General features: G+C 40.0%; 2 protein-coding genes across 18 annotated transcripts in view; both read left to right on the forward strand.

The window, feature by feature from the left end:
• NFS1 (NFS1 cysteine desulfurase) overlaps positions 1-1,540 on the forward strand; it is a 29,423-nt gene extending 27,883 nt beyond the window's left edge. For all 3 annotated transcript variants that reach the window (XM_047771206.1, XM_047771208.1, XM_047771207.1), the window contains one exon: positions 813-1,540. In XM_047771206.1, coding sequence (XP_047627162.1) covers positions 813-876 — 64 coding nt within the window. In that variant the 3' untranslated portion in view covers positions 877-1,540. The remainder of the gene's footprint in view (positions 1-812) is intronic.
• Positions 1,541-4,875: 3,335 nt separating this feature from the next.
• LOC125122635 (copine-1) overlaps positions 4,876-24,662 on the forward strand; it is a 41,502-nt gene continuing 21,715 nt past the window's right edge. The window contains exons 1-3 of one of the 15 annotated variants that reach the window (XM_047771213.1): positions 4,876-4,953; positions 10,870-10,954; positions 14,405-17,742. In XM_047771213.1, coding sequence (XP_047627169.1) covers positions 14,427-17,228 — 2,802 coding nt within the window. In that variant the 5' untranslated portion in view covers positions 4,876-4,953; positions 10,870-10,954; positions 14,405-14,426 and the 3' untranslated portion in view covers positions 17,229-17,742. Of the gene's footprint in view, positions 5,072-10,869; positions 10,955-14,404; positions 17,743-24,430; positions 24,487-24,662 lie in introns of those variants that run through there. The other 14 variants (XM_047771214.1, XM_047771212.1, XR_007133871.1 and 11 more) reach the window with 14 other exon arrangements.

A 24,662-nucleotide genomic window follows, 5' to 3' on the forward strand; every position in this document is an offset into this window, starting at 1 on the left:
CAGGAAGGAGCTAGAACAACATGCTGGAAATACATAGTGTAAAGGAGAGAGATAAACCAAGAAGAGAATGAAATTGGGGAAAAAAAAGAATGAAATTGGGCATAAGAAAATTAACTGGAGAAATCCAAACTAAAATCCCATGGTTATAACACATTAAAGTTATATCTGATTTGGGATCATTATCTAAGTCATTCAAGCTGAAGCGGATCAGAGCTTAACGATTTCCCAGTAGTAGTCCTTGTATGAGATGGATACCCAGGTCTAAGATCCAAGGTACCCTTTTGAATTGGAGCCAGGGATATTGGAAGTATAGACCAACTCAGGGGAGATGAAGCTGGCAGGAACTGGATAAGGGTAAGGGTGCTGTATACCTGTGATTTAGGCCTAAGTTCTATCCCTTGAGAACGAGGGCAGAACCGAGAAGCAAGTGCTGGAGGTTAGTAAAGAACCTGAACCTTGCTGCTTACACAGGTCCCTGGGGTCTTGGCTCCCTCAGGGAGACTATCTGTAGTCTCTCATGAGTGGGATGAGAGTTTCATGACTATAACATCACCTGTCACTGTTGGTTTGGCCCCAATGGATTTGAGCCTGGGGTACATGGTACCTATTGGCAGCTGGGGAGAGGTTAGAGCTGACGAGGACTTAAATATAGCAGAGAAAGATTTGCTGACTTCTTGTATTGGGATCTCTTAGGGCAAGGAGGTGGAGGAGAGACAAGAACAGATGCAGGCATGTCAGGGCTCATGGTCTAGGAGCCAGTTCGGGCTGCTTCCTAAACCTTCACTCATCGAAATACCTATTCTCTTTGGCAGCCCTCTCTGGGAGATGGTGCAGGATGGCATTGACCTCAAGAGCATCAAGTGGACCCAACACTAGAAGAACGGGCCTTTGACTTTGTGTTGGCCTGGCTCCTCCTGCCTCACCAACCCATGCACAGCCAGGCACTTTGTTACACCCAGTGGGTGCTCCATGTTCAAACCAGAATTGATATAGTTCTGTTGACTTCAGCATCGGCCTGCCTCCGAGACAAACACATGAACACTCTCCAGCTTCAGCTCCCTTGGTGGGGAACACTCCCCATTTCTTTCCAGGAGTCCTTCTCTGGTCTTATAGTGAGTAGATGTTTTCATCCTGAAACAAGAGGGATGTATGCTATGATATTGCTGCTGGACATGTCCATATCCTTGTTGGGGCGAGCCAGAGGAACTGGAATAAGACTCTTTGTTCAGGGACCCTGACGCTGTACATGGACATTTGACTTGTTGCTTACCACTGCTTAGAGAGACTGATTCATTCAGAAACAAGTATAATCAACTATGATTTAATCTTCTTGTGGCTCCAAAGGCTACCTCTTCATTTTGTCTGTAGACTGAACAGCAAGTTTCTTAGAAGGCTTGTTTCCTTTGTGTCCTTGTCCTCCTTTCCTTTGACCTAACAGAGTTAGAAATATGTACATGACTCTACTTATTATTCTAGTAATTTATGTTTCTTTAAAAGAGTTGTTAATTTGCATATTGAGAAATAAAATCACCTTCCTCTATTTATTCTGTGACTTAATGAGAGGCTCAGGGAGAATTCCAAGCTGTACTGGGGAATTGTGGAGCAGAATACCACTCCACTTGATTTCCATAGGTGAGTCTGCTTGCCTCTCTCTTCATTCAGCTATTTCGGTGCCTATCAGATACCTGACATTATTCTGAATATTAGGGATACACTGATTAACAGGACCAAAAAGGACCCTCATTGAGCTTTCATTCTAGTAGAGAGACAATAAGAATTAAACAAATAAGGCTATTATAGATTGTGATGAGTGCTAAGGCAGAAATAAAATTGTTAAGAGGAAGTAAGAGGGAGAGAACATACTATGCTGGGTGTACTAGGAAAGCTTTCTTGAAGAGGTGTTGGAGTTACGTTGTGGCCCAGTGGGAGCAAACCTGACTAGTATCCATGAGGATGCAGATTCAATCCCTGGCCTTGCTCTATGGCTTAAGGATCTGGTGTTGCTGCAGCCTGTGGTGTACGTTGCAGACGAGGCTCAGATCTGGCATTGCTGTGGCTATAGCACAGGCTGGCAGAGGTGTTAATTAAGCAAAAACATGATTTCTTTCTTTCTTTTTTTTTTTTTGCCATTTTTTTGGCCCACTCCCATGGCAAATGGAGGATCCCAGGCTAGGGGTCTAATTGGAGCTGTGCCACAGGCCTACGCCAGAGCCACAGCAACGTGGGACCCCAGCCGAGTCTGCAACCTACACCACAGCTCAGCAACGCCAGATCCTTAACCCACTGAGCAAGGCCAGGGATCAAACCTGCAACCTCATAGTTCCTAGTTGGATTCGTTAACCACTGAGCCACGACAGTAACTCCAAAACATGATTTCTAGCCCTTAAAAGTGCTAAGGATGAGTGAGAAATGAGAAGGAATGGCAAGAACAAAAGTCATGAGGCATTAAAAATCATGATATGTTTGAGAAACTGAGAAACAAATAGAGGGCTGAAACAGCCAGAGTAGATTTTTTTCCAGTTGGGTCTGAAACCATAGGTAGGAAATTACCAACACTAAAAAGATTGAAAGAAAAAAATTTATAGTATATGAAACATATTTTAAGTATTTTATTTTGATTATATATTTGAATGTTATCCTTTCAAAAATTTTATTATTTTTTTTAATTTTATTTTATTTTGGCCATGCCTTCAGCATGTGGAAGTTCTTGGGCCAGGGATCAAACCTGAGCCATAGCAGCAACCCGAGCCACTGCAGTGACAATACCAGGTCCTTAAACTGCTGTGCCACAAAAGAACTTCCTTATCATATATTTTTTTGTTTTGTTTTGTTTTGTTTTGTTTTGTTTTCCTTTCTTGGCTGCACCTGATGGAAATTCCTCAGGCCAGGGATCGAATCTGAGCTGCATCTGTGACCTATGCCACAGCTGGGGCCGTGCTGGTTGGGGATCAAACTGGCAACACCACAGAGAGGAGCCAGATCATTGACTCACTGTTTCACAACGGGAACTCCTGATTATATATTTTACTGTATACACAGGTTGCAAATGTATTTCTCAGGTGAGTGAGTGTCAAAAAAATTTTGAAAGCCACTAGGCTAAAGTAGGGTGAATATAGATGGACAAGGGAAGAAAGAGATGGAACTACAGTAGATGCTTCAATAGATTTTTTTCTTTTTTGGCTGCACCACAACATATGGTGTTCCTGGGCCAGGGATCAGATCTGAGCCACAGTTGTGACCTACAATCCTGGCACTGCAGAAACACCGCCAATCCTATTGTGCCACAGTGGGAACTTCTCAATAAAATTTCTACTTTTGAATAATTTCAGGTTTAGAGAAAGATAGTACAGAGTTGCATATCCATCAATTTCCTCTAATTTTAACATCTTCCGTAAAACTGGGATTGTCAAAACCAAGAGATTAACATCTGGCCCTTAATGTTAACTAAATTTCAGATTTTATTTAGATTCCACCAGTTTTCTAACTAATGCCCTTTTTCTGCTCCAGGATCCAATCCTGGATACCATATTGTATTTAGCAGGTTTTGTTTTTAATACATTATACTATAGCTGCAAAGAATATATATAAGAAAGTATAGATTTTGTTTAAAAGTATGGCCTGGTTTTTTCAAGTCATACTGGTCTAGCACCAGGCTACTCTGCCACATAGATCTTTCCCAAATTTGTTGGGAGTTTTATGAATTTAGTCCCTGATTTCAAGTAAATTGACTCCTCACTTTCTGATTTGAGAGATTAGTTCAATTATGGTAACATTAATCAAAAAATGGGGTATTGACAGGGGGAGTGGTGTCTGGGGGGCTAGGACCAGAGCAACAGGAGAATAATTTTTTCTATAATAAAATAATATTTGGAGTTCCCTGGTGGCCTAGCAGTTAAGGATTCTGTGTTGTCACTGCTGTGGCTCAGGTCACTGCAGTGATGCAGTTTCCATCCCTGGCTGTAGACTGCCTGCATGCTGTAGGCAAGGCCAAAAGTAAGTTATAGTAATAATACTGAAGTGCAGCTATGGAGGGATTAATGACGACTGGGTAAAAAAAATGTAAAGCTCCCTGGATATGGAGGTTCCCAGTCTAGGGGTCTAACTGGAGCTGTAGCTTCCGGCCTACACCACAGCCACAGCAACGCCAGATCCGAGCAGAGTCTGCGACCCACACCACAACTCATGGCAACGTTGGATCCTTAACCCACTGAGCGAGTCCAGGGATCAAACCCTCAACCTCATGGTTCCTGGTCCGATTGTTTCTGCTGCGCCACCACAGGAACGCCTGGATTGAAATTTTTTTTTTTGGTCTTTTTTTTGTCCTTTTTGCCTTTATAGGGCCTCACTCGCGGCATATGGAGGTTCCCAGGCTAGGGGTCTAATCGGATCTGAGCTGCGTCCGCAACCTACACCACAGCTCACAGCAATGCCAGATCCTTAACCTACTAAGCGAGGCCAGGGATCATACCCTCAACCTCATGGTTCCTAGTCGGATTCGTTTTCCGCTGCACCACGATGGGAACTCCAGGACTGAAAATTTTTGATGGCGAAAAAAAAAAGAATTAGGTTTTGGTCCATCTGTCAGGGCATCATCAATAGAACTAGATACCGCTGTGTGGTCCATTTAATCCTCAAAACAATTCTGCGAGGTAGGCAGTATTTCCCTCAGGCAGAGGCTCTAAGAAGTGAAGCAACTGCACAAAACCTGGAGTCACATACTGCGATCGCACCGTGAAGCTTCACTCCCCTAAGGCGGGGCTAGTGCGCCTAAGTCGCAGGCACTGAACTCAACGCTCCGCTCGCCACAGACGTTGGCGACTTCCGGGAACTCGCTGGAAAACCTCAGCGCGTTTGCGTCGCTCCGCCCCTTTACGTCAGCCACGCTGTCCCGCCTTTTCTGGAACGCGGAGATGTTGAGCGGGCCGGCGGCCATCTTGTGAAGCGGCGAAGGAGGTGGTGGCTGCTTTGGGCTCCGGGAAGCCGTTCTGGCTGGGGCTGTCGACCGCGGGGCGGAGGCACTCGCGCGGGGGGTAACTCGGGTCTGGGTTCGGGTGCCGCGCAGTTCTCCCCGGTAAGACTCCCGCAGCCCCGGAACGGGCGGGGCTGTGCGGGGCTCGAGCCGCCCCTTGGTGGCCCGGGGCGGGGCCTTCGGAGGCCTCGGAGCCCGCCGCAGCGAACGCCCCACACAAAAGGGTTGGGGCATGGCTGCGGGGGGTCTGGGGCGCCTCTTGCGCCACTCGGGCCTGAGAGGATGCAGGAAAGACAAAAGATAGTATAGGTCTGCTTGCCGAAGAGGGGATGAGGCATTAGCCAGGACGGTCCCGTGGACTGAAAGGGAGGCGTCCAGAGCTGGGTGGCTTGGCGGCCTGCGAACCAACGGGAACTGCAGTGAAAACACACTACATCCCGAATCAACCAGAATCTCTATGCCCCAACATGGGGGCAGAAATTATAACTGCCCCGAAGTGAAGAGATAATCGTATTGAGGACACTCCCTCCACCGGAAGTGGAAAGGATGCCCTTGCGGCCTCTCAGAAAAAGAGGACTGCAATTAGAACACATTTGTGGGGAAGGAGCTGTAGTACGTGCCCTCCCGCGAGTTTGGAAAGGAAGTCCGGACTAGGTGCCTTCTTGGTCTGAAGGTGGAGCGGTTTTGTCGAGAAACGCTTCCGAGGCCCAGCTTTGGGGCGGAGCTTACCTTCGGGGTGTCCGCAGTTTGAGAAACCAGCCCCGGCATCGTGGGAGTCTCCGAAGATTGTAGTGATGTGTCAGCCCCTTGGTCCCGAAGTAGGGAAGTTGCTGCCTAGTGCACCACCTTTATTTGTCCCTCGGGAGGGAGTGGGCGATTTTGATGGAGCGTGAGTTGAGTTTATTGAAGGCTGGAGGTGCTTGTTTGCAGCCATGTGAACTGGGTGGGAGGGGCTTTGAGAAGCTACAGGTTATTGACCGGGATGGACACTAGTGCAGGAGATTGAGCTGCCAGATTGTTAAATGTATGGACTTTATGGGTGCTTCCAGAGTGTGCGTTATAGTGAAAAATCTCAGGAGCTCCGGTGAGTTATTCTGGGTTATTCAGTATTAAATGTGCCGAGAGTTGTATACTGAGAATTGCAGGCTCCGAAAGAGAGGTTTCTGGACCCTAAAACCCTGCTTGGCTCCGCATTCCTAGAGATGATCTAATGTAAATTGGGATACTTGGCAGGAACCATTTTATATTATTCAAGATTAGGTTGATGCTTGTCCATATAACCTACTGAAGAAAAATGTGATTGCGATTAAGGTTTTGTTGAAGGAGAGACTTGTGATGATTATTTCTCTTAGAGCTTGCTTGAATGGTTTTAAATTGTATAATTTTTGTAAAATGCAGTACCAGAAGCACGAATTGCCTCGGATCTTATCTAGTTTACATTTTTAATATATTTCAGAGCATTCACGATTGAAAAAGAATCCTAGAAGTCTGGGCATAGAGGCTGTTCTCGTTTCATTTTATTTTTCTATTGCAGAAATATAACATAAGACTGGTTGTAGTTGTTTTTGAAATATGGTAGTTTTGATAGCATGGTGGATTTATGGATTTAGTGGAAGGAAATTGTGTTCAGGCATTTTCCAAGAATATTAAAAAGTTATGAAGAACTGTTACAGGTCGTTAAAATAATTTTATGGTAATTTTTGAAGAAAATGAAATGTTTGGCTTGGTTATATAAAAGTTGAGGATTTGCTTAGTATTACTGGAAATTTTTATGAAACAGGGAATGCATTTTATATTACTTTTATATGCTTGATTAAATATTGGTTATTTTGCTTATGGATTGTAATGCATAATTTCAGGTTTTCTTATTTCCATATCTGTTAGGCAAAAAATGTGAAGCTTCAGAAACCATTGTGGTAGTAACTTGGAACATATTGTTATGTGCTATTACCAGAAAACTTCAGGCTTCTTTCACTTGCTTTGACATGCCAAATAACTTAATTTTTGCATAATTAGTTTGGGGTTGTTGGTACAATTTTTAGATGTGAAACTTGACTTTGTGGGCTGGTAGAACACCAGGTGCTAGAATCCAGTGACAGTGTTCATGCTGTTTTTATTCCATTTTGTAGATAGTCACTCCATCATTTCAGTTTAGATGAATATTTTCTTCTATAGGTGTAGGAAGAACTTTTTTTTCTTTTTTTTGTCTTTCTGCCTTTTCTAGGGCCGCTCCCGCAGCATATGGAGGTTCCCAGGCTAGGGGTCGAATCTGAGCTGTAGCCACGGCCTACGCCAGAGCCACAGCAACTCGGGATCCGAGCCGCCTCTGCAACCTACACCACAGCTCACAGTAACGCGGGATCCTTAACCCACTGAGCAAGGCTGGTTCCTAGTCGGATTCGTTAACCACTGCGCCAGGAAAGGAACTCCAGGAAGAACTTTAAAGTATCAGTAATGGTTGCACAAAAGATACTTTAGATATCCCTTCCTAAAATGCAGGGACTGTTGTCTGTTTCTGAAATCTCATTTCTGTAATCTAGTGCCTGGCCCACAAGTGCTTAATAATTGTAGAATAAATGAATGTTGTTAAATGTTTTAGATCAACTAAGCAAAAAAAAAATAACTTCATTTATAGTTTTATCAGATGTTACCACCACCACACATACACCTTTTGGGTTGTATAGTTTAGTTCGTTAAGTTTAAAGCCAGCTTTTATGTCTTTAAACCAGTAGTGAGAGTGAATGTGGTTTGGTAATTTAGAAGAAACATTGTTTCTTTGTAGTTTAAATGAAATAAGGTAATGAACATTTTTGTTGACATTGGGGGAACTGCAAAATAACTTGATATTGTCTTTTTGGCAAGAGGAGTAAATATTTAGAAATGTCTTTTTATTTGCTGCCTTTTGAGTATTGACTGGAGGTTAATGGGGAAGTTGACTAATATGGTATCAAAAGCTTATAGCTCCCTCAATGTCAGAAAAATTGTTTTATTAAGAATGATACCAGAATCTGGAGTTCCCGTTGTGATTTAGCGGTTTAAGAACCCCATTAGTATCCACGAGGATGCAGTTTCGATCCCTGGCCTAGCTCAGTGGATTAAGGATCTGGCATTGTGGCAAGCTATGGTGTAGGTCGTGGATGTAGCTCAGGTCTGGTATTGCTGTGGCTATGGCGTAGGCCGGCGGTTGCTGCTTTGATGTGACACCTTGCCTGGAAATTTAGATAAGCTGAGGGTGCGACCCTAAAAAGACCAAACAAAACCAAAAAAAAGAATGATACCAGAATAAGAAATGTGATCTATTTGGGAATGGGGACAAAATCAATTTGAAGCTGCGTTTCTGTAATGCCTACCGTAATGTGATTATGCTGCTTGTTGCATTTTGCCCATTATGATTGGTTCTGTTGCTCATCTCTGAGGTGAACATTTGAAGGGTGCTGGTTTTTGTTTGCTTTGAATCTGAAGTACTTAGGTCTGCTGTCCCTGGTTCTTGTTAATTAAAACTGATTATTGAACAAAGTTAAAACTTAATTTTGGATGTTTATTACCAGATGAAGAGTGGAAATGGTCAAGTTCTGGTTTGTGCCTTGGCTTCCTGATAAAAGAGACATTTTAACCTGAAATTTCAAGTGATTGGAATGGCTAGTAAATAAAATCTGTTTTGTCATCATAATATGTTAAATTTTTATAGCACATATTAGCAGTTGTGCATGTATTTGGCATTTGTAAAGTGGAAGCAAAGCTACTATGTGGATTAATTCCCAAGATAAAGTGGAAAAGTACACTAAAGCAAGCGTCTCGTTTTAGATCTTCCGAAATGTTTCTATCAGTGGATTTGATAGGAAATCAAGCCCATTTTCTCACTTCTCTTATGCTCTATGAATAGGTAAAACATGTATTTTAGATATTTTGTTGCTTAGAATTGTTTCTAGTCTTAATCCTTCTAAAATTCACCATAGGTTCAGGTGATTGGAGTGAATTTTTCATTTTTAATACCCTTCGTACCCTAGCTGACATTTAGAACACAAGGTTGCATAGGTTCCTGGAAAACAGTACTACCTCTGTTAAATTATTACGCTCTTTACAAAGTGTTGAAAACAAGTAAGTATTTCAGTTCTTAATTTATGTTTGAAGGAAGAAGTATAACAGCAAGAGTGATGAAGTTCTGGCTTCTAGCCTGAGCCGTGTACTTTTCTTTGGTGTGGGGTGAGATGGAGTTTCCCTTTGCTGAAATAGGAAAAATTAACAATTTATATCTAGATTGATTTGGTACTTTAAATTGAATATGTTATACTTGAACTAGGGATTTACCAAAATCAGGTGTGCCTTTTTTTCTCTTTGTTGCAGTAATTTCTGGCAACCTTGTAGACATTTTTGAGAGTAGATGTAGCAATGTTTCTTTTGGGTTTAACTGGCTGACCCTGAGTTTGTTCCTCTCCAGGTGAACATATGGTTCCTGCTTGGGTCTGGAAGGGAGGAGGCTGAGGAACCTGTTTCCTTACCTTGGGGGCACGCACATGTTGTGGCCCCAACCAGACCTTTTGAATTTAAAATCTCCAGTAGGCATCATCTATTTATCACAAATGCTTAACTAGAAAATTACCCTGGTTCTGAGGCTCACAGAGTCAAACCTGTACATTTAGAAATAAATACTGCAATAATTCACGCTCTTACTCTTTGAGCATAAACTTTATGTAAAGCAAGCTTTTTTCTGTTTCACATTTCCTTTTGTGATTGATAGATAAGCTACTATATGTAGCTTTTAAATGAAGAGTTTTAAAATTTTAGATTTGATTTGGTTCAATCGGTGCAACATATATGAGCTTAACACAGTGCTCTGGGCTTTTGAATATTGTTTATAACGTTAACAGATTTTTGTGGCAAAATCTCACTGTTCTTTAGTAATTTGAGTGGTCGTCTAGACGATGTTTATCTTGTTCTTTAGACAAGTTTGGAGGAACACTAAAACTTTTTGATACATGAAACTTTCTGGTGATGAATATTAAGCTCACTGGTGGTAGTTTGATCTTGAAAGATAGTCGCATATTAGCGTCATCATTCTTTGTAGGTTTCTATTGATAATCTTAATACTTAACAGGGACAGTTTTCTTCTTTTTTGAATATAGGTGCCTAATCATTTGCTTGTGAATTATCTATAACTTCACCTGTTTGGGAGAAATTCCAGTGAAAGATGAGTGACCTGTTTTTGCTGTGGGAAGTAGTCTTAATATGCCAGACTTTAGAGTTTGTCTGTTTGTTTTTTTAAAGGAGTTTCTTGGAACTGTTTTGGTGTTAGAAGAAATAGCACTTTTCCTTAATATTTTGAACTCCAGTGGTTTTAACTAGGAATTAGCCCTTATAGCCAGAACTTTCACTTCATTTATGTTTTTTGATGTTTGATGCTATTTTGGTACAAAGGAAAATACACTGAAAGAATAATTGCAATAATTTCCATGACCACCCTTGAATTGATGACTTAATTTATCCAAGAACTGTTATTGTGCTTCTTCGTCAAAAATTTGGTGTGAACCTGAGGAACTAGGTCTCAGTTGGACTTGTGTTATGGAATTTAATGGACTGGTTTAATCTTTAAGTGATTAAAGCAATTACCAGCTGTGGAACCGAGTTTTATGACTTTTAGTTTTGATTTTCATTCTTGGCTAATTTATGACACGTTCTTCATGTATGTAAATATATAATGTTTTGAGAGATAATCAAATTTGAAAGCAATACCAAATAATAAATGTGTGGGATTTTGGAAACTTTTTTTTTTTTTTTTAATGCCTCCTAATGAAGTACTCTGGTGGTTTCAGACTCGCCTTCATAATATACAGTTCAGTGTGGCCTGTGCGTGTTTTGTGTTTCCTGCATTGATTTTTGCCTCCATTTATTCTCTATTGCAGTCTAAAAGTTGGTTTTAATTGGTTGCCCACAGGATTGACTTGGCCTCTACTTCTTGTTAAGAAAATACATCTCTTGTTTTATCAGGTAAGAGATTTTGAATAGAGGGTTTGTTTTTATACAAAACAAAATGAGGTAGTTTATTAAATAACATGAAAATATGTGTAATAACTAAACTTTTTTTTTTTTTTAAACAAGTTTATTTGAGGGATGGGGGTGGGTAGACTGGGTGTCTTGAGGAGTAGATGCTTCCTTTGGGGGTCAGTTTTCTATGGATGGATTTCTCCTGCTGAATTCCTGATAATTAGTCAGTAAGTAACTGGTTTTTCCCTCAGTCACATTCTAGACTAACTATGAATATAGGTGCTTGTTATTGGTGTGGTTTTTTAATATTACTTAGAGGTATAGGGACATATGTTTTAGACTACAGATTTTGACTTTAGTTGGAACCTTAATGACTGGAATCTAACCCTCTTGTAAGAGTTTTAAGCATGATAGGTTGAAGTGACTCATCTGTTAAACAGGTACTTAGAATGACAGGTTCTTATTTCATGTTTTTCAGAATCTAAAAACTTTTCCTCTTTAGGTGGCTTTATGAATAAATCTTATACTCTACTTTGGTTTACTCCTCAGCCCTCTTCTAGATAGTTATCTGAGCAGATTTTCAGTATTATGTTTTCATGTGTACCCATACAGACTTTTACTAAATCCTTCTTCTCAGTTGCAAATGATTGAAGACTTAGTGTGTATTTCACTTTAGCCCTATGTTTAACTCTTGGGACCGTATCAAGCTCCCATTTTTATTGTCCTAGTGCAAGCTAACATCTCTTTCTCGCTCAAGTTTTGGGGATCTAGATTATCCATGCTGTTTCCCCCAATTAGTGATTAAGTGATTTTTGAAGTTGAACTGAAATAGCATCTCAATTTTGCGTATAGCCAATATTCTAGAGTTAGCAAGGAATGAGAATTTGATTTGATGAATTGGAACCTTCTTGATGAACTTCTTGTAGACTGCTAAGTAGTAAATAAGGGAAAAAGAGTCTGTTGGTGTGATTTTTAGTATTAATTTTTCTTACTGACTCTTGCAGACCAAAAATGAAAAGTTTCCCCCTTTCTCTCCCCAAATTTCTCGTGTTTTGTATGTCTCATTTTCTATTTGCCAGACCACCTTTCTGGATTAAATTTGAAGGTGGCTTTTATTTTTGCGTATGTGTGTGAGAGAAAACTATCAAAGCCAAACAATGTATTTCTCTTTTGTGTACTGCAAGTAGAATACTTAGATATAATTGCAGATTTTGTTTGTTCAAGTTAGTATCCGTATAATATCTGACATTGAAAAACTGCTTTCATGGAGTGATAGAATTTTTAGAGCTTGCAGCAGGAAACTTTGCTCTTTTAATATTCTTGTTTGAGAAGTGATGAAACTAAATCTCGAATAATTTGTAATTTCCGGAATGTCACAGAACCAGTTTAAGAGGCTTATATTTAAAAGTTGATTTTTAGGAGCTTATGGCTCAGTGGAAACAAATCGGACCAGTATCCATGAGGATGCAGGTTCAATCCCTGGCCTTGCTCAGTGGGTCAGTGATCCGGCGTTGCCATGAGATTTGGTGTAGGTCGCAGATGCAGCTCGGATCCCACTTTGCTCTGCAGTGGTGTAGGCTGGCAGCTGTAGTTCCGATTCGACCTTTAGCTTGGGAACTTCTGTATGCCTCAGGTGCAGCCCTTTAAAAAAAAAAAGGCAAAAAATAAATAAATAAAAAATCGATTTTTAAAATGGCTTGGAAAACACATATTGCCGGCCACTTATATTTCAAATTAGTATTTCTTTTCAGTCCCAATTTTTGGATCACTTTACAAAGGACCGCCTTTATGTTTATGCTTTTTTTTTCTGCTTCTTAGAAATACTTTTATTGGTTTCTTGTTATCCTTACAATATTTATCTATGCAGTTATAATGGAAAGTGTAAGTTCTTACCACTGCTGTTTTTTTAATGTTATAGCTAAACTTTTTTTTTACTTAATGAATTTTATTACATTTATAGATATACAAAAATCACCACAACCAAATTTTATAGCATTTCCATTACATTTACTCTTAGAAATATAGAAATTTTATTTGTGAGAAACTTTTCTTTTAATTTCATCAAAATGGACGTTAAGGAGATTAGTGAGCACTGAGAAATTCCACAGGAGTTATGTTGGTTTACTGAATAAAGCTCATGCACTAGTTCAAAAACAAAAAAAACCTCTTTTTCATTATCAGCCCTCCCCTGATAATTCACACTTTAAAAAAAGAAGCAGCAGAATGTTTGAGAATGAGTAATTGGACCTGAGTTTTAATTAAAACAGCCATGGTATGTGGCACTGTAACCAGGTTCTTATTTTTGGAGCGATGACTACAGGTAACTAATACTTGGGCTATTTTATTCAGTATTTCTTTTGGATACTTAGTGTGAATTAACCTTATATGTAGTAAATAATTCCATATGTCATTTTCTTTAATAAATAAAGCTATAAGACAAATAAGAGTTTTATGTTTTGGTGGTGGTTTTTTTGTGTTTGTTTTTCTTGCACTTGCGGCATATGGAAGTTCCTGGGCCAGTTATTGAATCTGTGCCTCAGCTGCAGTGACACCAGATCCTTAACCTACTGCGCTGGGCTGGGGATCAAACCCGTGCCACCACAGGTACAAGACCATATCTTAACTCACTGCACCACAGTGGGAATTCCCTAGAAGAGTTTTAGAATGAAACATGGAATCAATTCTCATTTGAGGCTTGAATCTGCTTTAGTGTGAGGTATTATTTGAAAATCATTAGTATTCTGCTTTTTTTGTTGGATTTTGAGATTGAGCCACATAAATGATACCGATAATTTTCCAAAGTTGGCAAGTTTTTTTTTTTTTTTTCCCCACTGTACAGCAAGGGGGTCAGGTTAAAGTTGGCAAGTTTATAAGGAAGATGTTGAGTCAGGACTTTTGTTTGTTTTGGCCTTGCCCACAGCATGTAGAAGTTTCTGGGTTAGGGATTGAACTCATGCTGCAGCAGCAGCCAGAGCTCCTGCAATGACAATGCCGGATCCTTAAACCACTGCGCCGCAAGGAAACTCCCTGAGCCAGTTTTAAATATTAACTTTGATACATCCTTTGTCTGTTTTTCCCTGTAGATTGTTAAACTTTGTTTCTTGATTTGACTTAGACATTTCTTTTAAATCTTATTGAATAATTAGTGGTCTGAATGATGGTGTAATAGTGATTTTACTGTCATGTGGTTGGTTGTTTTTTCCTGAAACTTTGAGTCTTGGGGTTGAACTTCTAATTATTTCTAGAATTAATGCCTTTTGGAAGTTGAAATTGGGTTTTATATTGTAAATGGCATATCATGTTCAGTTTTCAGAATATCCAGATTTTTAAAATGACATTGCTTGTTATAGGTGGAGGGACTATTTGAGGGCCTAATATGGTATATGGTAGCTGGTCATTCTTGTAGTTAAAAACTTGGTGTCTGACCTGGCCGTTGCCTTTTCTCATCTGCAGGTGTGTGTGGTTTCAGCGCAGCATGGCTGTGGTCATCCGTTTGCAAGGTCTCCCAATTGTGGCGGGGACCATGGACATTCGCCACTTCTTCTCTGGATTGACCATCCCTGATGGGGGCGTGCATATTGTAGGGGGTGAACTGGGTGAGGCTTTCATCGTTTTTGCCACTGATGAAGATGCGAGGCTTGGTATGATGCGCACAGGTGGTACAATTAAAGGGTCAAAAGTAACACTGTTGTTGAGTAGTAAAACGGAAATGCAGAATATGATTGAACTGAGTCGTAGGCGTTTTGAAACTGCCAACTTAGATATACCACCAGCAAATGCTAGTAGATCAGGACCGCCACCTAGCTCAGGAATGAGCGGCAGGGTAAACTTGCCTACAACGGTACCCAACTTTAATAATCCCTCACCCAGTGTAGTTACTGCCGCCACTTCTGTTCATGAAAGCAACAAAAACATACAGACATTTTCCACAGCCAGTATAGGAACAGCTCCTCCAAATATGGGGGCTTCCTTTGGGAGCCCAACGTTTAGCTCAACCATTCCGAGCACAGCCTCTCCGATGAACACAGTCCCGCCGCCACCAATTCCTCCAATCCCAGCGATGCCATCTTTGCCACCAATGCCATCAATTCCCCCAATACCAGTTCCTCCTCCGGTACCTACATTGCCTCCCGTGCCTCCTGTTCCCCCAATACCCCCAGTCCCTTCTGTGCCACCCATGACCCCACTGCCACCCATGTCAGGCATGCCACCCTTGAACCCGCCACCTGTGGCACCTCTACCTGCTGGAATGAATGGTTCTGGAGCACCTATGAATCTGAACAATAACCTGAACCCTGTGTTTCTGGGTCCACTGAATCCTGTTAACCCTGTCCAGATGAACTCTCAAAGCAGTGTGAAACCACTTCCCATCAACCCTGATGACTTGTATGTCAGTGTGCATGGAATGCCCTTTTCTGCAGTGGAAAATGATGTCAGAGAATTTTTCCATGGGCTCCGTGTCGATGCAGTGCATTTGTTGAAAGATCATGTAGGTCGAAATAATGGGAATGGATTGGTTAAGTTTCTCTCCCCTCAAGATACATTTGAAGCTTTGAAACGAAACAGAATGCTGATGATTCAACGTTATGTGGAAGTTAGTCCTGCCACAGAAAGACAGTGGGTGGCTGCTGGAGGCCATATCACTTTTAAGCAAAGTATAGGACCTTCTGGACAAACCCATCCCCCTCCTCAGACACTTCCCAGGTCAAAATCGCCCAGTGGGCAGAAAAGGTCAAGGTCAAGATCACCACATGAGGCTGGTTTTTGTGTTTACTTGAAAGGGCTACCATTTGAAGCAGAAAACAAACATGTCATTGATTTTTTTAAAAAGTTGGATATTGTGGAAGATAGTATTTATATCGCTTATGGACCCAATGGGAAAGCAACTGGTGAAGGCTTCGTAGAATTCAGGAATGAGGCTGACTATAAGGCTGCTCTATGTCGTCATAAACAGTATATGGGCAATCGCTTTATTCAAGTTCATCCAATTACTAAGAAAGGTATGCTAGAAAAGATAGATATGATTCGAAAAAGACTGCAGAACTTCAGCTATGACCAGAGGGAAATGATGTTAAATCCAGAGGGGGATGTCAACTCTGCCAAAGTCTGTGCCCATATAACAAATATTCCCTTCAGCGTTACCAAGATGGATGTTCTTCAGTTCCTAGAAGGAATCCCAGTGGATGAAAATGCTGTACATGTTCTTGTTGATAACAATGGGCAAGGTCTAGGACAGGCATTGGTTCAGTTTAAAAATGAAGATGACGCACGTAAGTCTGAACGCTTACACCGTAAAAAACTTAATGGGAGAGAAGCTTTTGTTCACGTAGTTACTCTAGAAGATATGAGAGAGATTGAGAAAAATCCCCCTGCCCAAGGGAAAAAAGGGTTAAAGATGCCTGTGCCAGGTAATCCTGCAGTTCCGGGAATTCCCAGTGCAGGAATTCCCAGTGCAGGACTGCCTGGTGCGGGAATGCCTGGTGCGGGAATGCCAGGTGCAGGGATGCCAGGTGCGGGAATGCCCAGTGCGGGATTACCTGGTGTGGGGATGCCTGGTACGGGACTGCCCGGTGCGGGAATACCTACTGCAGGAGGTGAAGAACATGCCTTCCTGACTGTAGGATCTAAGGAGGCCAACAATGGACCTCCATTTAACTTTCCTGGTAATTTTGGTGGGTCAAATGCATTTGGGCCACCACTCCCTCCTCCAGGATTAGGAGGGGCCTTTGGTGATGCTAGGCCTGGAATGCCTTCAGTTGGAAATAGTGGTTTGCCTGGTCTCGGACTGGATGTTCCAGGTTTTGGAGGTGGACCAAATAATTTAAGTGGACCAGGATTTGGAGGGGGTCCTCAGAATTTTGGAAATGGCCCTGGTAGCTTAGGTGGTCCCCCTGGTTTTGGAAGCGGCCCTCCTGGCCTTGGAAGTGCCCCCGGGCATTTGAGTGGGCCTCCAGCATTTGGTCCTGGCCCTGGCCCTGGCCCTGGCCCAATCCATATTGGTGGTCCTCCTGGCTTTGGATCTAGTTCTGGAAAACCAGGACCAACAGTAATTAAAGTACAGAACATGCCCTTCACTGTGTCTATTGATGAGATTTTAGATTTCTTTTATGGCTATCAAGTGATTCCAGGCTCAGTGTGTTTAAAATACAATGAAAAAGGTATGCCCACAGGTGAAGCTATGGTAGCTTTTGAATCTCGGGATGAAGCCACAGCTGCTGTCATTGACTTAAATGACAGACCTATTGGCTCTAGGAAAGTAAAACTTGTATTAGGGTAGCTGTTCATATCAATTCTTCATAGGGTAGATATAGTGTTCATAGTGCTGTGATTAATGCATTCAGATTGTTTTCCTAGTGTTTCCAGGTTAGAACCTGTGGATTGTTTCAATTGCATATAGATTGGTTACCATAACATAGAACATTGGTTGACTGTTTACAGAAGACTCACTACCAGGATAAACATTGCTGTATGTAAAGCCGACAGTAAAGCTGTCTTGAGAGAACACAAAAATGATTTTGGCGTATCATTAGAGAAACCATTTGTAAAACTCAAATGACCACATAAAGCTTATCAAGGAGTCTAGATTGTTTTTGTTTTATACCATATGGGATGAAGAAAATAGAAATGTCATAAGAGCTCATTAAGGGTGCTCTTGCCAGCTGCTGAAAAACAGAAGCTGGCTACTCTTGGAATTTGGTTTAAAGTTGGACAGATTTGCTTTGTTATAGGATCAAAGCTTTGTCTAAAGTCCTCATTTTCTTTTAAAATTGAATAAAATCTCTGTATACAGATTCACTGTATGTACCTTTATTGCTTCTTGAGGGTTCTTGCTGTATAGACAGTCCTGCTTCTGAAGTTGCTGCTTTGTTTGCCCAATTGACTCATTTGTAAATGAGCAGAACTGTTTTGTTGTTTTTTTATATATAAAACTCCACACGTGGTTTGTGCTATAACCTTGAACTTTGATTTCTAATGTCACACTTAAAACTGTGTGGAATAAGGTATTTGCCACAAAAATAAAATACGAAGTCCTCTACCTACCAGAGCCTTTTTGGTTTGACCGCCAAGTTTTAGTTTAGTCAGTTTTAAAAATTGTTCATGTTGTTTGGATGGCATCGAAAACCAGAAGCCACTTTTAATAATCATCTTATTTAAGATGCTTGATTTGAATTCTTGCCCAAGATGGACTAATGTTCTGTCAATTTCTTTGTGTCCCAAATTTATGTCAAATTTTGACTGTAACTAAAGAGGGTCCATTCGTAAGAAAACATTATAATATCTAGGTTTTTAAAATTGAGGTTGAAATTGTTAGCTTTGTTAGCCAATAGTGTTATAGAATAAAAGATGCATAAGCTGGTCTATAGATTGATAAGCATTTAATCCTGTTACTTGGAGGCTTTTTGGTCTGGTTGTTTGATCAGGAGCCTGTTTACAAAAACTCTTCATAGAGTACAAGTGCAGCTGCCAAAGGGGAGAGAATTGAGACTCCTTGCCCTTTCATACTCTTTTCTTTGGCATTCAGGACACTAAGGCAGGAGGACCACATGGGTTCTGGTTGGTGAGTGTCCTTATCACAAAAACATTTGCCTTACAGTGTCCTGCTCACTGCCACAAAAGTCTCTACTTTATGGTTATTTTCCTTCTTAGTTAAAATGTTCTTAAAGATGTGTTACATTATATCATAAACATGGAACGAGATATCAGTGAGGTATCATGAAAAACAGATTTTGTCTTTTACATGGGCTTCTTTCTTGGTTTGAAACATCCCCAACGTTTCCTGCAAATCAATATACTTACAAAGGGGTCAGCTTTTTAAAAGAAGTATTTCCTATTTAAAAAAAAATAGTGCCTTTTTGGTATTGCAATTCAGTGGAACACTGAAATAGAGTGTTGTTAGAGTTAAGAGTGGCAACAGTTTCATTTGTGATAAGATTTGGAAAGCCTTTTCATCACTACAATCTTAGAGGATTGACAGTACAGGATTTTTTGTTTAGAGAAAGGATTATTTAGACTTTCAAAGAAGAAATGGCTGTGTTGTGGGTCTTTTGGTAATTCACGAATACAAATTTGCTTTGACGGATCAATAGATATTGTCTCCTCAGCTAAAAAAGCAATATGTCTTTTGTATATGCTGTTCAATTTAAGTTTTCTGTTAAGTAATCATTTCTCATTCCAAAGACAGAGTGCAAAAAACTTCAGCGCTGCTTGCAAGTCTTATTTCAACTGCAGATTATTTTCCCCATTGGAAAGCTGACTATTTTCATTTTAGAAAAATGGGTTGTTTGAAGATGAAAGTCTTTTATCTTTTTTCACAATTTATTTTGGCTATGTGTTCGTACATCTTATTAAATATTGCATATACTTTATTGCAACTACTTTGTTATTTCTACTTTTTAGATAAATGCTACAAAGGAAAACTTGATTTCATTGTTCATCAAATTAAATAAATTAAGAAAATAGTGGTTTGTGTAGAAATTGGAGAGAATTGTTTTTCATATTTGGTTGAATCACAACAGTGCATCTCTTGTTGTGAAATGTAATTAAATGCTTTGCCCTCTGGAACATGATTGTTGTGTATCTGAGACTTATTAACATAGCGCTAATTGCTAAGCATACTGTTCATCTAGTTCTGGGCATTGGAGTTTGAATTTTAAAAAAAAACCAAAACTCTCGAAAATATGTTCTGTGAAAGTATTCTTACGTCTCTTCCCACAAATTTTCTCGTAAGAACTAGGATTGGGGTGAAAATGAATTTACGTTATTTTCTTATTTGCTTTGTATGGTATGAAGGATTTGTAAAGCTTTGCTCAAAGTTGTGTGCATTTGTAAACATTATTATGGTATTTTCAATCTTATGTGTAAATTCTATTGCTTTTTTTGGTGACTGACATTAATGGAAGAGAATCTTTTCCATTAGTTTTAACCCTCTCCCCCCTTTCTTTTTAGTTTAAAGGTTTAGAGAAATCTACACAATGTACTTTATAAAAAAGCAAATTTGTAAACTTTCTCTGAACTTTAGTGAAACATTTAGTTCACAAGCAAAATTTGGAGGTGTGTTTTGTGTTTATACTGTAGATTGGATGTATAATTATGAGTGGCTTTTTTTTGTTTTTTTTTAAATCCTACACTGTTAAGTGAAATGTGGTTTCTTTCTAGCTTTGTGTTCCAAGTTGTCAAAGCATTGACAGTGGAAATTCCATTAGGAAATTTTATTCAGAATTTCAGAGAGTAACAGTCTATGGTCAGTCTTAACTCACTGGATGAAAATCTAGGGCTGTGTATGGAAGTAAGCAAACATACATTTTGGGTGGAAATACCCTGGATAAAAATAAGAATGCATGAAAGTCTTAAAGTGAAAGTCCCTTTTATTGAATTCTGTCATTGTATATAGGTGTGGGTCACGTGTTTAAAAATAAATCCATTCATCAATTCATGAACATTTTAAAAGTGAGTAAAGAAACTGTAAATTGCTGCTAGTCAGATCTCTGAAAAGAATTTCTGCCAGGGATCACTTTAAAAAATTAATTCCCAGAGTTCCCTGGTGGTTTAAGCAGATTAAGGATCTGGCGTTGTCACTGCCGTAGTGCAGGTTTGATCCCTGGTCTGGGAAGTTCTGTATGCTGCAGGCATAGCCAAAATAAATAAATACATATATGTATTTATTTCCCATTCTCACAAACACCTAAGTTGTTTTACTGGCAGTTCTGTAGTAGTACAGACTTTAGAAACCAAACACAATAAAATGACTCGTTACTAATATGGCCACAATATTGCTAGCAAATACTGCCTTGGCTTCATTCAGCAGAGGTTTTTGTTTATATAGATGAAGAATACTATTCAATAAACTTGTCACGAAATAAAACAGGCTGATGCTTTTAATGCTTCAACTGTACAAGAATATTCTACTGAGCTATATATTATCAGGTGTTTGTTTTGTTTTTTAAATTCTTGAAAATACTATGTGCCTTTGGAAAGATGGATTTGATGATCTTGGAGGTAATAATTGTTGCTTATCCTTGTTTGCTAATGCTAAAGTGTGGAAAGAAGAGGATACCTGGAACAGCAGGGAGGAATCTTGATTCTAGGTCAAATCTGTGGTATCTACTTTTTCAGACTTACGTGTTTTTTGCTAGCAAGCCGCTCGTTATGTGGACTCAGAAAGTACTGGAAACCAGATGTTTCTTTTCACAAAAGGTCTTAAAGGGGGCTGTGAATAGTCTTTTAAAAAAATAATTAGGAAATGGGAAAAGGAATCTTCAGGATACGTTCAGCTACACATACCTCTAGGGCTTTCTTTTTTTGTTTGTTTGTTTACTAGTTTGTTTTTGTGTTAGTATGTGCGGTATTTGAGGTGGAAGAGGAGAGAGGAATAAAAAATATTGCTGCTTTCTGACATTGATGCCCTCGGTTTTACCCCTTCCATATTCAACTTCTAATGGGAAAAAAATAGAAAAAAAAATCCAAAAACTCCACAGTCTTTTTAAAAAATCGGGATTGGAGTTGCAGAGAAGTTGGTGGACTGTTCCTTTTAGAGCTCTTGGAAAAGATTTATAACTTTTATCTTTTTCATTGAAGAGTTTTATTTTAGCCTGTATGTGAGTTTGAATACTCAACTTGTTTTAGAGAGATTTAGACTAGACAACATGCTTAATTCCAGGCAGTTGCCAAGCTGTTTTTAAAATCGTGACAGTTTGACTAAGAATTTGAAAAATCATGGAGTGAGATAGCTGCCTTAAGGATATCTCAAAATGACCTTTACTGTCTTAAAGGGGTGGAATTTGTGCTAATATATTTCCTTTTCTTGCTCAGGAGAGATCACTAAACTTGTGTAATTCATTGTTACCTGCTTTATGTTGTTTTACTGCAAGAAATAGTCTCAATTATATGCATCGCCATTGTTCTCCTTAACCCTTAAAAGTAGAGCTTGTAGGAGCTCTCATCATGGCTCAGCAGGATCACTGGCCTCTTGAGAGCGCTGGGACTCCAGTTTGGTCCCCAGCCTGGCACAGTGGGCTAAGGATCTGGCATTGTTACAGCTTCGGCTTAGGTCGAGACAGTGGCTCAGATCTGGTCCCTGGCCTGGAAACTCCATATGCTGTGGGGCAGCCAAAATTGGGGTTGGGGGCAGTAGAACTTGTATGAGATACGGTAGAATTCAAACTTATGGCTCTCTTTTTTAATAAAAAAAATGCTTGATTTCACTTTTGTCTTTTTTAGCATAAAATCTGATAGATCACATTGACTTACTGTAAAATGTTCCAGAAAGAGTATACTCTTGTGGTGGCATATTTCTCTGATGCTGTAGTGGCTTTTCTGGGAAAACTTCTGTTCAACAACATAAGCAGGTTCGTCTCTTACTGGTGCCTGCTGATGTAAATCTTACTCTTTACTGTGCTATTCCTAGATTTATTCTTGGTGCCTTGAACTACTTTGTGCCAGAGGATCTCACAAGCATCCTAGAATATGGCTCCTTTTCTGGCTCAACATAGGAAGCAACTAAGGTGGCACTGCTTTTCTGCATATTGCTCTACCACTGAAGGAGCAAAAAGCCACCTGGTGCAAACATTCCAGCTCCCTGGGCAGAAGGGTAGTACTCTTAAAACTCAGGGCAGGAACATAGTGCTTATTATGATACCATAGTCCTTGAGTTCTGACAAGAGTCCCAGGGACCTCCTCCCAGTGAAAATGTTCATCATTAAGTCATAGAAATTAAGCAAACACCAGCCTTAGAGAAGTGGTTGAATAGCCCAGCAGAGCATCGGATTTGGCACCCCAGCTCTTGTGGACATTTGGACTTCAGTAACTTACCATGTCATTTTTCCTAGTTAACTTATGGCTTGCCATTTCATATTGAGAGAGGGAGGAGGAGACTATTTGGGGAATATAGAGCCATGACCAGCAAGAGAACTAATTCAATATGGACAGATCAAAGATGTTGAATAAGCATACAACATCCCAGTATTACAGTATAGTGAGCTGTACTACGTTCAAACAGGCTTGTCCCTTGGTGTTTTATTCCCTGTTTTGATGCTGCCTGTTTTCACCTTTTACCTGCTTATAAGTAAGCCTGCTGGTAACCAGGACTATGAGTTTTACTTAGCTGGAAGCCCTCTCATTACTGTCTCTAGCCTTATCCTAATTGGGATGGGAGTGTGGGGGTGAGTTCACTTCACAGCTTTCTACCCTTGCTTCTATGACTTGAATTGACAGGTTGGAATGGAAACGTCTGTTGCCTCCAAGCTTTTAAGACAATTTCACATGGATATATAGCTTAGCCATAGCAGTAAAATAAGTCCCTGTTCTTGAAGTTCTGGCTGGTGGACTTAAATGACGGAAGTAAGTGCACATTCAACGTTCCACTGGAACAGGATAAAGGGATTCCTGGCCACTTGCTAAATGGTCAGACAGAAGCAAGTGTAATGAAAGCTTTATGTATAAGCTGAGAGGAGGTGTGATCTATAACCAAGGTTCTTGGGGATAATGGTATGTTAATTTAGTACAACAAAATGACTAATTGTGTGAGGGATTCCAGTGGCAGTCTCTAAAATTGTGCTTGTCCTGAAAGTTCTTAAAAGTTGTCCCATAACAGCAGTGTATCTTGAAGTTCCACCAGCCAGAGTAGCCTGACTGAGCTGAATGGTCAGCAGGGCAGTCAGCCTAGGATTGGTTCTAGGGGTGTCCTGGCCTAGCAGAGGGATAGAATCTTTTAAATAACCTTTTGACTAGCTGTCAGAAAACACTTCCTATAAACAAATGCTCTAATGTCACAGTCATAAACACCCGGAATTAAGTGAATTTCCCCATCAGTTTAACCACTTACATGCATAGCTAACTACCTGAAATAAACAGCTTTTCTGTGTGCAGTGTTCACCTGTTGGTTCTTGTTCCTTTAGATCAGCACTATACAATAGAATATTATCCAGTCTGCACTAATATGGTAATTAAACTTGAATAGCCACTTGTGGCTCATGGCTACTGTATTGAACAACACAACTCCGCATTCACAAAGCAAGAGAAAATTTCCTCCTTCATGTCTGCTCTTTGGAGATCTTATTAGGCAGCACTGCCCAATAGAAATAAGAATCACTTGATATCATTTAAAAATTTCTAGTAGCCACTTTTAAAAATGTTAAAAGAAGTGAAATTTAATATATTTTATTTAACTCAATAGATCTTAAGTGTTACAGTTTCAGCATAGACAAGATTATTGAGCTATCTTTTTTGTACTAAATTTTCATAATTCAGTGTGTATTTTACAGCATATTGTGATTTTGAATAATTATATTTCAAGTGCGCAATAGCCACATGTAGTTAGGAGCGTCCCTTTTGGACAGCGCACATTTATAATATAAAAAAATATATATCTCCTGTCATTTCTCTTTTAGTTCTGCCTCTTTCAGCCATTTCTTTACTTTTGGGTATTCAGATTTTGTTGTATTTCTCCTAATCTTTGCCCCTCCTGTTGTGTTTGCAGGTGTTTTGGGAGAACTTGCTTCAGTTACCTTTTTTTATGGGCCATACCAGAGGTTAACTAGGTAATCGTTTTATATTGTAAAATTACTAATTCTGCACAGAAACAGCCACAAAAGTAGAATCTGCCCTATCCGCAGTGGCAAGTGGGCTAATCAGTGGGTCATTAATGTAGTTTCCTCATTGGAATCCTTTTTTTTATTTCTCAACTCCTCTAACGTGCAAATTTTGAAGAGGAACC

This window comes from Phacochoerus africanus, chromosome 3 (assembly GCF_016906955.1).
Source record: "Phacochoerus africanus isolate WHEZ1 chromosome 3, ROS_Pafr_v1, whole genome shotgun sequence".
In the NCBI taxonomy this organism is placed as follows: Eukaryota; Metazoa; Chordata; class Mammalia; order Artiodactyla; family Suidae; genus Phacochoerus; species Phacochoerus africanus.